The sequence below is a fragment of the Caloenas nicobarica genome, chromosome 4 (assembly GCF_036013445.1).
Source record: "Caloenas nicobarica isolate bCalNic1 chromosome 4, bCalNic1.hap1, whole genome shotgun sequence".
Lineage (NCBI taxonomy): Eukaryota > Metazoa > Chordata > Aves > Columbiformes > Columbidae > Caloenas > Caloenas nicobarica.
Window position 1 is genome coordinate 39,242,919 of NC_088248.1, and position 12,342 is coordinate 39,255,260.

Below are 12,342 nucleotides of genomic sequence, written 5' to 3' on the forward strand. Positions count from 1 at the left end.
AACTTCAAATAGTACCTACACTCATGCTCTACAAACTCATACATATTACTAAGTTTAAATATGAGGCTGCATTCCTGTATTAGTCAACTGAAGATCACCCAAAGAATAACAAAAGGTACAGCAGTGGAAAAAAAATTCATTAACTGTCTTCACTCCCACAAGGTCTAGGAAAAAATATAAGACTTGCAAAAACCCCTGAGGGCTAGCAAATTAAGGCTCATGTTTAACAAAATTCCTAAACCATAAATATATGTTATCAAGAATGAGCCTCTCATACAAAACCTTATCTTTTCTTTCAGCTGCTTCCTCTTCGCAACAAAAGTTGATTCGAATTTTTGTTGGTTAAAACTCAGATAGTTCTTATTTAAACCTCCTCCTGACTTACACTAGTTAATCAGCTGGAACTACATGAAAGAGAGCTAAATGTCGTCAGTATACTATAACCCTCACAGCTTGTGCCTCATTAATAATAAATCAAACTACCTTATATACTTTAACATAGAGGGGCAATTTTTTTTTTTTTTGGTGTGTGGGCAAGAGAATAGGACCAGAAAAAAACAGGGATTATTTTTTTTTTTAAATTTTTGAAACCTTCAGCACACAAGTGAACATAAACCATCCAAATATAGACCACCTATTTCTGGTGGTTAAGTGCACATAAGACACTATTTAAAAGTCAACATATTCAACGTGCAGAAGTAGAAATATGGATATCTAGGTCGACTGCAGTCGAAAAAGCTTTTAACTTATCAAGAGACTGTAAAGGCAGATTGAAGGAAGGTAAGTTATCTGTTGTTGGTACATTCTGTTTTTCTTCTGCTGCTTTTGAATGTAACTCTAACTTTGATGTGGTATATTTTGTCTCTGTTTTTCCCATATCATGGTTCAAATCACATAATTCCTTTAAGAGTTTTTTCAGCAAAATCTATGGCAACTAGATCTCCTCCATTAGATAACTACCTTGTAAATTACATCCAAGAATTTCCTCCAGGTAAATGAGCTTTACAAAGTTGCATGTGCATATTTTCGCCCAACAACTATTGAACTAGACATCTGCTATTTATATTTGATGAAGAACAAATATACTAAGGACCTACAAGGTTCAAAAATGCCAGTGGCCAAGAAGAGCAGATCAATTAATGCCCCCATTAAGGGCAAAGTTGCGATTTGAAGTCCCAGAGAACAATGTAAGTGATAATATCACAGTCAAAAGCCTCAGCTGTGAGAAGTGTCTTGGTTCATAGCTTCTTCAATTTCAAAGAATCAAACCTCAAAACATAAAAAGAGAAAGAATACTGCTGGCTAAAGAACTAGGCTAAAGAACTGCTGCTGTAAAATAAAACTTTTAAATAAATTGTCACAGGTTTTCTGAACGTAAATTAAAATTTGCTTAAGTGCTACAAGCAGCATATAGTGTATTTGGTCACTTGACAAAAGCACTCTCATTCCCAAGTGTTATTTGTGTGATTTTGACTGCAAATTACTTACTTCATACAACATCTGGTACCAAATAGCATCTCAAAAAGATTATTATGGACAAAATAAAATTAATACAATTGTCATTTTTTGAACCACCACCATATTTCCGAATATAATGTAACACACTAAAAATGTGATCCTATACATGAACACAGACAAAAGAATAACAGGCTCCTTTGGGATAGGAATTGATCTCCACTGTCTTGGAGAAACTTGCTACCCACCAAAACAGCTCAAAATATCTCCTCTTAACAAAAAAAAAAAAAAAAAAAAAGTAAGTTGTTATCTATCTTACAAAAAATAAGAGAAGACACTAGCTTTTCTTGCTTCTAGATTCAGGACACAAAAATGTAGCAAAGATGTATAATTTCAGGATTACTGTAAAGGCATATATTCTTCTCTTCTTCACTGATGGGGAATCATGCTCATCCTCTCTGATTACTTCTTTCTCCCTTAATCTGAGTTTGGCATGAAGTGAAAGTTGTATAAATGGCTTGCTCTCAAAGAACAATCCGTTACTTTAAATAGTGTTATAAACACCAAAATGACTGACAGGAACAAGATCCAATTAAACCATCTTCATACTCAAGAGAAACTCTGTTCCAATCCAGCTCCCTCGTCATTTGCTTAGTATTCAGAAATTAAGAAAAATATAAAGGGAGAAGCTCAGGGAAATGCAGGAGTTTATGCTTACAAAAGCACTTGTATTTGTATATTTTATTTTTATTGCATTTGTATTTTTATACAAAATACATTCGTATTTTTATACAAAAGCAGGACCGAAGCCAACCACTTCTGATGGATTAAATCATACCACCACAATTATTCCATCGCTTAAAATTAATGCTCAAAATGTCAGAGATGGTATTTCCAGAAGGGAAACATCTAGAGAGACAAGAACATTCCATTCTCCCTTGACCTGTCAGAACCATTTTGCACTTTTCTAAAATTAAAACAAGAGTTTACGAAGCAAGAGGAAAGTGTATGTAAAAGATGCACTTCAGAGTCTGTGACTATAAACTGCATAATCATCTAATATCATCCATAGCAGACAAACACAGGAACGACCTGATTGTAGCCTGAGCAAGCAGCTTGTATTTTAGTCATGCCGAAAATAAGTCAAGAAGAAAGAGAACATTATGTACAGAAGGTTATTGACTTTTCAAGAGGGTAGCAGAGAATAATTCACATTCTCGATGGGAATTATAAGCCTAATTGGAAACATAACCAGGAACATGGTTATCACAAAGAGAAAGTAGCACTCCAGGATACAGGATGATCAGGTGGCAGGAGTTGCACTCCATGCTGCATTTAGCACTGTAATTTAATTCCTGTGGGTGCCAATGGTGAGATCGCTTTTGAACAAGCTTATACAACTAAAGCACCCGAGGTGGTTTAATGACTCTGCATCAACACCAAAATGAAGTATTTTTCTATGTTGGCATCAAAGAACTACTGATTCTTAATAACAAACAAAACTGTTACTGAGAGGAAAAAAAAAGGCAACTTCTGACAGAACTTTTGAAATTGTGCTTTGAATGCTGCCTACCCCATCCTCTCCAAAACTTATCTTGGCCACAAATCAAACCAACTACTCAATGATTGCAGTATACATGTTAGCTAGACTTGTATTCTGCCTGACAGCACAAATGATACCAAAACTGATTTTGTTGTTCTGTTCTCATAGGAATTTTCTGAAGGATGGGATGAAAGAAGTATAAAAGATTACATGGATTAGTATATAAGCAGCTAATTGTTTCTAGTATTAGATGTACACTTCGCATGCAGAAAAAGGACCTGGGGTCCTTCCTGGTGGATGCTGAGTTGAACATGAGCCAACAATGTGTCCTTGTGGCAAAGAAGGGCAAAGGTATCCCGAGCTTCATCAGGAAGAGTCTTGCCAGCAGGTAAAGGGAGAGACTCTTCCCCTGTCCTCAGCACTGATGAGGCCAAATCTGGAGGTCTGGTGTCTGGTTCTGGCCTCCCCAGTACAAGAGAGACATGGACACACTGGAGAGTCCAGCGAAGGGCCATTAATATAATTAAGGGACTGGAGCATCTCTCCCATGAGGAAAGGCTGAGAGAGCTGCGACTGTTCAGCCTAGAGTAGGCTCAGGGGGATCTCATCAGTGTATAAGTACATGAAGGGAAGGTGGGAAGATGATGGAGCCATGCTCTTTTCAGTGGTGCCCAGTGAAACACACACTGAAACGCAGGAGGTTCAGTCTGAATATCAGGAAACAGTTTTTCACTGTGATGGTGACTGCACACTGGCACAGGTTGCCCAGAGAGGTTGTGGAGTCCATCCTTGGAGAAATCCAAAAGCCACCTTTACACCATCCTGGGCAACTGGCTCTAGGCGGCCCTACTTGAGCAGAGAGGTTAGACTAGATGACCTCCAGAGGTCCCTTCCAACCTCAAACACTCCATGACATAAAAATATTAATGTAAATATCAGGGGATTATTAATTGGTTCCAGATTAACATAAATTCAACAGTAGGACTGACCAAATAATCCACAGATTGCAGGAGTCATTAAAAATAAAAGGATAAAGCATTGCTGCAGTGCAATGTGCATTACTCCATAAGGCAGGGCAAAAGCACACTGTCTGTATAATTGTCAATAACAAGGTCATCTGTCCGAAGAACAAAGAACGTGAAATATATTTACTTGGATTAGAGCAATTATCACCTCACTACTGATGATGAAAATTTATTTAGCTGAACATAAACTTTGTGCTACACTGAGGCCAAATGAATGGATTCAAATTCTCAAGATAGAAACATCAGACTGACAGGATAATAGTGAAAGGCTACTACTATCAATATTTTCATCACTGAAAATGACCGTGCATTACTGTACCCAGTTCTGGAACACGCTTACCATGTGCTTACCATGCCAGAAGTACTAGAGATAATTCAGAAAATAACAGCATCATAATTTTAAGGACTGAAAGAATATAACTTGGAGACCCAAAGAAAGCTGTCAAAATGCAACCTCTCAACTGTGACTGAGCCACACCTAAGCATTTACTGGAACAACAAAAAGTTGATAATAGAAGACAGACAATTCTGCCTTTGATTTTGCAGACAAATGTGTAAAATGATGCCAGCACGAGAGCTGAAAACAAAACCAGACATATCTAGCAGCAAGACTATTTATCATGTTTTACTTGCTTTAGAAGACTGCAAGGATAATTAGACACGTAAAGAAGATCAAGCCTTGGGGTTTTTTGTTTGGGTTTGGGTTGTTTGTTTTGTTTAAACTAAGTGGAGATTTATTATTCAACTGTCTCCCCATCCCCCAAAGGTTAGGGGCACAACTTTTGCACTTGAAACAAGAATGAAATTTCAAGAATTCCTATGCTCAAAATAAAGGCTCATTAAGTTATCTTGAAGATCTGTGAAAACTGGTATCCACAATCTTTACTGCAGTTAAAGTCAGGTTCTGCTAAGTGTGGTATGATATAGGACATTCCAGAGCTTCTCCACCACAAGCACAGCAAAATGAAGAATTTCAGTTGGTTTTTGGAATGAAATCCTGCCCGGTTTTGAAGACAATGTCATTTTCTTTGTCCAAAGGAAATAGCATTGCCATGTACTCCTCCTTTCAAAAGATGGCCATTTGCAACAGTTTTTCATATTTATCTCCAAGAACCTAACTTATACCTTAGGCCACAGGTATACACACAGCTAAAATAATCTTATTTAATTATAAGAAAGCAGAGTTTTGAAACTTACTTTGTAGAATCTTGATAATATTAAGTAAGACAAAAATATCAGGCAGTTGTGGTTTCAAGTTGATATTTTTTTGTAAGATCTTGCTTGTTCCCCCTAACCTCCCCTCTCAAACCCCCAGCATAATCTATCTCCTATTCATGCTGAAAAGAAATACTATTCTGGAAGGAAGTGTGCATCTTGTGTTTACTACAGAAAAGCGACAGAGGAAAGTTGGAGATTTGGATATGTATCACAGGATGCAAATGTTAGTGTGTCAGTAATGCTTTCACTACAGTTCAATTTATACCATTGCGTATCACACAGACAAACATCATAAAATCATAATTTCAAATAAGTGTTATCCGAGCTCAAGAAAAAAAAGGACCATACAGATGAAAGATAAATGGGAAAGCTGAGTTTTCTTAAACAGTACGTACACCAAGAGCAGCTTGGTAGGTAACTTCTGATGGGAAGGTAAATGAAGGCCCTGTTGTGACTGGGCTGCTCGGGGGTGGAGTCACAATTAGCCCCGTAGTACCAATATGAACCTGTCAAAGAAATAAAAAGAGCAGGGTCAGTTCTGTGTAGTTTAATAAGAGCTGGTTTTGACACAGCTGTAAGCTTCATAGTCAAAATCATCAGTACTCTACTATCTGTAACTTTAGACTGCAAATAATTTTTTGTTAGTTACTTATGAAAACAGTATTGGATCACACTGCTCACTTTTTTTTTCCTGGCATTTCAGAAACTTTGGAGATATATTGAACTAGCAATGTCAAATGCACTTTTACCAATGCCTTTTTTTTTTTTTTTCCACAAAAGGCTGTCAGATCCCAAATAAAGCATATTTATTAGCTCACATAAAATAATGCCAACACTTCTTAGTTTCCATTTCTCTCTCTTCTCCCCAAATGTAATGTCTACGTGAAACAGACAATTGTTCACCAACTCCTGTAGCTTGTAACTAAAAGCTTTGAAGATTAACAAATAAATAAAGCCAGATAAATATTTGTACTTATCACACGGAGATTAATATGGTACATTTCTCGAAATCATGTAATTTTTAAGTAAAATTTACCTTTTACTTGCATGCACTTTATTAATATCCGCTATTATATTCAATTTAGAAGAAACAAAACAAAAAACAACAATAAATTATATCATTCCAGTTTCCAGTTTCCACATTTTAAAAATCTTTGTGGCACTTAAGAGGTCAACAACTGTGAAAAAAAATTAGCTTACAAGACCAAAAATATTTGCTGTCATTACATAAGAGGTGTTGTAAGATGCTTTCCTTACACGTTCTCATGTTGGAAGATAAACTTCGTGAAAGAGTGTGTTAGTATTAATTACATAAAATTAATAATTTGAAGTAATCTGACAAGATAAGAAGCCTTTATAGTTATTTTTTAAGAAGTGCACACATTATTTCTTTTTTATTTCATGTAAATTACCTGAGAAGGGGCACTACAGGAAAGTCCCGTCAGCTCACTTATGCGGGCTGCTGCGGTTGGGTTGCTGGAGCTGATGAGGACAGGAGGACTGATTTCCATTGAGTGGCGATTCTGAGAGGACTGCGAAGACTTGTTGGACATAGTGAGGGAGGTAAAAGAGTGCCGTTTTTTGGTGTTTTTCTTAGTATCGGTGTGCTTTTGGGTTGAACTGTTGTGGGCTGTCCCAGAGGTACCTTCTCCAGAGTCAACAGCAGAACCTGAGGGCTTATCCAATTCTATCAGCTGCTTGGCTGCTGTGTTAAACTACAAAAGACAGTCACATGTTAAGATTTTTTTTATTTATAAAAATCACCTGAATATAACCAAAATAAAAAAATCTGTTTTACTTTTATTCATAATAGAATTTAAACCCTGCAACTTAAAACTGTGACATACTAACCTACTCTACAAATTAATCATTACAGAGTGACAAGTCTTTCACTACAAACTCAACACACTGTTGGGCTGGCATGGGCTACCCATCAGAAGCAAAATTTCCATCAAGAAAGGACATCATGCTCTAGCCCAGACATGGATTAATTCAACAACATCCACTGCCTGTGTTATCTAGAAGTCAGACTGAATCGCAGTGGTCCCCTTTGACTTTTATATTATAAAAAGTCTGTATTACAAAACTTCTTGAATGTTCATTTCATTTAAAGCCTTTTCTGTTTTGATTTTAAGTATGACATAAGCCCACACCTTTGCATGTGGGCTCTTGAAGACATTCCTAGTATCCCTTGGTATGTGTGCACGTCTTTATCACTACCAGTAATAAAAAACAGGCTTCCTAAACACAGATTGAAGAACATAGTAGGACAAACTAAAGATCCAGCTATACCAATATACTGCCTGACAAGCAGCAATACAAGCATATGACATTATAAAGAGAAAAGAAACATATTGGCAATTCTGTGGAAATACCTCCTCAGCTTCTGAATTTTCTAACGCAGAGGTAGCATCTCTGTGCCTAAGAACACTCAAGTGTTTTTTTTTCTTTTTTTTAAGCTTACACAATTAATTTTTCGTTCACAACGAAATTTTCTATTTATTAATTTGTTACAACAATATTATATTAAATGCAAACAAATCCTTCCTCTCCAATGGAGGAATATAGAATCACACACGATTTCTTCTTACAATGAAATGTAAACTATGTAAGGGGGGGAGAGTGGGAAACAAGCAAAAAACCCCACATTTTTCACAAACCCTTTATTTCCAGAAAATCTTACTCATATTTTAGAGCAGGTGGAAAAAATAATGTCAGAACTCTCATTTATGCATGAGCTGAAGTAAAATCAGCACCAGTTTTCTGAACAAGTTAACTAATGTTAATATATACCACTGAATATGAATACTGTTACTTGGATAAGTGTAGCCAATTATGAAAAAGGGAAATATCTTTTCTGAAGAACATCAGGATGAATAAAATCAGTTACTGTTGAAGTACTGTTTCTGTTCTTCGCCATATTATTTCTTCTATTTATTTTATCCATTTTTCCACAAGTAGTAAGATACCTACTATGCTCATGACGAGTTTTAAAGCAGTATTTTACCCCAAAACTTTACCAGACAAATAATAAACCATTTATCATGATAGCATCAATACTGATTTAAATGCAGCTCCCACAGACAAGAACATCTTATACTCTGAATACTTTCCTATCTCTGAGGACAAGTAGATATATAAAGTGGTATAAAATAATATTTTTTTTAATATAGAAAAGGTTGTTGAGTAGTATTCGAAAGATGAGATCTTGGAAGGAAATTCCATGCATATACAGAAGAAATATAAGAAGTTCAAAACTAGAACTACTGGAACAATGAGGAATTGATGTAAAAAAACCTACTAGGATGTAACAGCAGGAAAATTAAAATTATGAAACGCTTGAAGAGGAAGCACTACCTAGAACATACTGCAGTGGAAGAGGGGCACAACAGGGGATTTGAAAAAGGACACTAAGATGAGGACATAGCATTTTTTCCTCAGTATTCTTATTGTTGGTCCTTTAGAAGGCAGCTGAAGATAAAAGGAAGGATAGGAGAAGACGTCACAGTAGCAAACATTCCTAAGAAAAAGGTGGACATTAGATTTTCTTTTCTGCTAACACTGGACATAGATCATACAGACAAAACACTTTTGTACCAGAAGACAAAACCAACCAGATTTCTCCAATTAACTTGCAAGCCTGTTATTTGGGTTTTATTATTAGATTTTAGATTTAGAGCAAACATTTTTAACCGACTAGAAAAAACAATGTTATTTTATCACAGAACACTAATATGAGGCTGAAGGATACGGTATTTTAGTGTTAGGTTAGGGTTAGTTTATGGTTGGACGCAATGATCCTGAGGGTCTCTTCCAACCAAAATCATTCTATGATTCTGTGGATTTATGAGTCAAGTAGAAAATAAGACCAAAACAAGCCTACTTTGCTACTTATCCTGTCAGGGTCTTATCCTTCATGATGGAAAAACACGCAGGCTTTTCAAAGACAAATCATTTCATGTATTTTGCATATTTTTTTTTCCAACTCCAACTGAAATTCTTCACGTCCTTTCTGAGAATCTGTGTCCTCCATATTGTTCTATATGATGGCTGCAGCCACTTCTTATCTAATACACCTCTTTATTTAGCAAACATTCTTCACAAATCATACAGATCAGAGGAAAAAAAGCAGTACTCATTTCTGAAACAAGAACTACCTAATCAGAAAAGTTAAGCGATCTCCCAGGAGTAAAAACCAAACCCCAAAGCCACTCTGCTAAAAGCCCGAGGTACCTGTTACACCTAATTGGGTTTCTTTACCTCCTGAAGCTATTAATGCCTGCAGAATCTGGTTAATTCTGTACAGTGAACAACCTATTACAGAAAAGTGAAGACTTGCCCATGGGGTTGATTCCAGACCGATTCAAATATTAGCAACACACTGAGCTTTCTTATGTAGAGGAGCAAGCATAAGACAGGAGCATGAACCTAAACATGGAAATGAACTGATTATTGGCCTTTTCTTAGAAGCAACCTGAGGGCAGCAATAGTTGCAGAGTATTTTGCAGAGTGCAGTTTACATCTTCCTTGAGAGCAGAAATTAAGAACTTGCATGCATTCTCCAACGAAATGGCGAGCAACTACTCAAGGTCGCTGTGGGAATGCAGCCCACTCCTGCTATGAAGTGTTTCAATACAGCACTCCTTGCTGCAACAAATACCCCTGTATCTGTTCCCACATTCTGCGTCAGTTGTTTTCCTGAAGAGACGTATGTGAACCAAAGCTTCTTTACTTAACTTTTACATTCACTTTTTTTTTTTTCCCCCATTGGACAAAATCTTTGCTGCAACAGGTAGCCTGGAAGTTCCCCTTCCCACCAAACCCCAGGAAACAGAACAGCTTTCCAAAGAGGGGGGGGGCAGAGGCAGCAGCTGCGCCCATCCCAGAACCAAGCAGGGGTCGAGGGCGGCACACGGGATCCCATCTGCTTGTGTCCATGTGGAGAAATTATCCAGCAGACTCCTGGGCAAGATCTGCTCTAAGGTCTCTTATAGCTGTGCTTTACTGTACTTACTCCACATATGAATTCAGGCATTCTTCACTCAGAAGTCAAATGTAATCACTTTCTGAAATTAAGAGAAAACCCTACATTTCCCTCAAGTGATCTTTCTATTCATGTTCATTCAAAATTTTTATTTATGCAATTTTATTCCAATGACACATGTCAAGCAGTTATTTTTCCACATTACCAACACTGTTATTTATCAAATTCCAGTTTCTAGACAACAGTTTACTTTCACATATATTTGGAAGCAAAGGAGTAAAGTGCAAGTGGAACTAATGCAAACGTTGTCTTTATTTGATGTTATTATTTTTGCTATGCATCATCCTGGAGGATGGACAATAGCTTAGAAACCTAAACTTAGCTTTGTAATTAAAGTTTTGGAGCAAACATGCTTTGTTTAACCAGCAGAAGAATCATCTCGCAAATCTTGAACAGATCACAATCATGAGCAAAGCTGCATTTATATCCATTTTTGAAACAAATGAAATAGTTCTGTATTACAGTTTTTGTCAGGAAAATAAACCAAAACTACGACACTCATAAGTTGTTGTTGGAATGTTAACACCGAGATTCTCTCATTCAAATATAGTGGGGATGAGACTATGATTTTCAACTCAAAATTAACATTCTCTATTTTCGGATGTAATATACAACATTCACTTTTTGCATAAATTTTCTGTTTTAAGTTCTGGGCAGGCAAAACAGTCAAAAAGTAGATGAAAATTTCCATTAAAGGTTTTACCTTATTGTTCTGAGTTAGTATTATTACAGAAGTCTGATTTTTTTTTTTTCCTAAGCACTTTAAATCAGATCACATCACCTAACAGTGATAGAAAAAGTTTAGCCTCATAAGTACAATGATAAAAAGACCATGATAGAAATCCAGCCTAAAATCCAATCTAAAAAGTATAGACACAATAAAAGGTAAATATATTTTGAAACACTACTGTTTGGTACAGGAGGAGATGCTAATAAAAGAAAACAACCAACACATAAGGTACATAAAATCTTACATAGTCATTGATTAAAACATCGCATTAACTGATGGATACAGTAGTATCAAATGACAATGAACTTAAAATTCTCCTCCAGTGAACATTTTAGATCATTTGGGTATTTTTCCCCTACATTTCTATAAGATTGTTTATAAGTAAAGCTAGAGGAGCTGGATTACTACAAAGATGTTTCCCAGTTGTTCATGTTAACTTGGGAAAACAAAAGCTGTCATTAGTTTCTACTGACATTTTGATTGAAAAGTGATTCCTTTCCCCTGATTTTTCTTTTCCTACTCTGGGTATTTGCATTTTTCTAGTTGTTCTGCACAAGTACTGAATTAACTTGTAAAAATTTAAATACTTTTTAGATTTGGAATATGTTTACTAAGTGTTAAACCACATCAAAATGTCAAATTAGAGGTCTTCCTAAGAAATGTATATTGTACCCAGAAAAGTATTTTACATCAAAAAATTCTAATACTATCTGTTTAGTTCTGATTAATCTTTCTTTTTGGCACAGAGACAAACATTAGTGTCATAAATTTAATCATACAGTTTCTAGACACACTACATTTTATTTTGTCACTGTGTAAGAACCTGGCTGACCTGGTTTTGATGCAAGTACATTGTAATTCCATCAGTCAAAAGTCTAGTAATTTAGATATGTTAATCAGGTCTCACTCAAGTAGAACTAGAGGGTTTGTTTGGTATTAGCACTTCTTAGAAAATAGAATTTCATTCCTTGCAATGTTTTGCATTATTTATTTTTCATTTGCAGAAAGAAGTAATTATTTCACAGTGTTATATGTCTACAGATAAAAACAATGTTTTGTGAGTCAGTTAACAAACCATACTTTTAATGGAATCACTATTAAAATTCCTCTCAAAGTGTTTTGAGTCTTACCTTTTATTATTACCACAGATTTAATAAATGAAAGCAATATAAAAGAACAGAGTGGACTAGCAATCATAGAAAAATAAAATGTTCCTCCAGGTATAAAGTTATCCTCAAATATAACCAGAGTTTTTCATGGACTTCGACATGGCTAGAATTTTCTCCCATGATCTCATTGTACAAGAACCATTGCAAGTATCAGACCT

The 12,342-nt window shown here is 35.9% G+C and overlaps 1 protein-coding gene across 2 annotated transcripts in view; it reads right to left on the bottom strand.

Annotated features, from left to right (window-relative positions):
* SH3RF1 (SH3 domain containing ring finger 1) overlaps window positions 1–12,342 on the bottom strand; it is an 89,168-nt gene that overhangs the window by 20,453 nt on the left and 56,373 nt on the right. For both annotated transcript variants that reach the window (XR_010606112.1, XM_065633647.1), the window contains exons 5-6: window positions 6,654–6,956; window positions 5,637–5,747 (exon numbers count right to left, since the gene is read on the bottom strand). Coding sequence is in view for 1 of the 2 variants with exons in the window: in XM_065633647.1 (XP_065489719.1) it covers window positions 5,637–5,747; window positions 6,654–6,956 (414 nt within the window). In the remaining variant the exon portion in view is untranslated. The remainder of the gene's footprint in view (window positions 1–5,636; window positions 5,748–6,653; window positions 6,957–12,342) is intronic.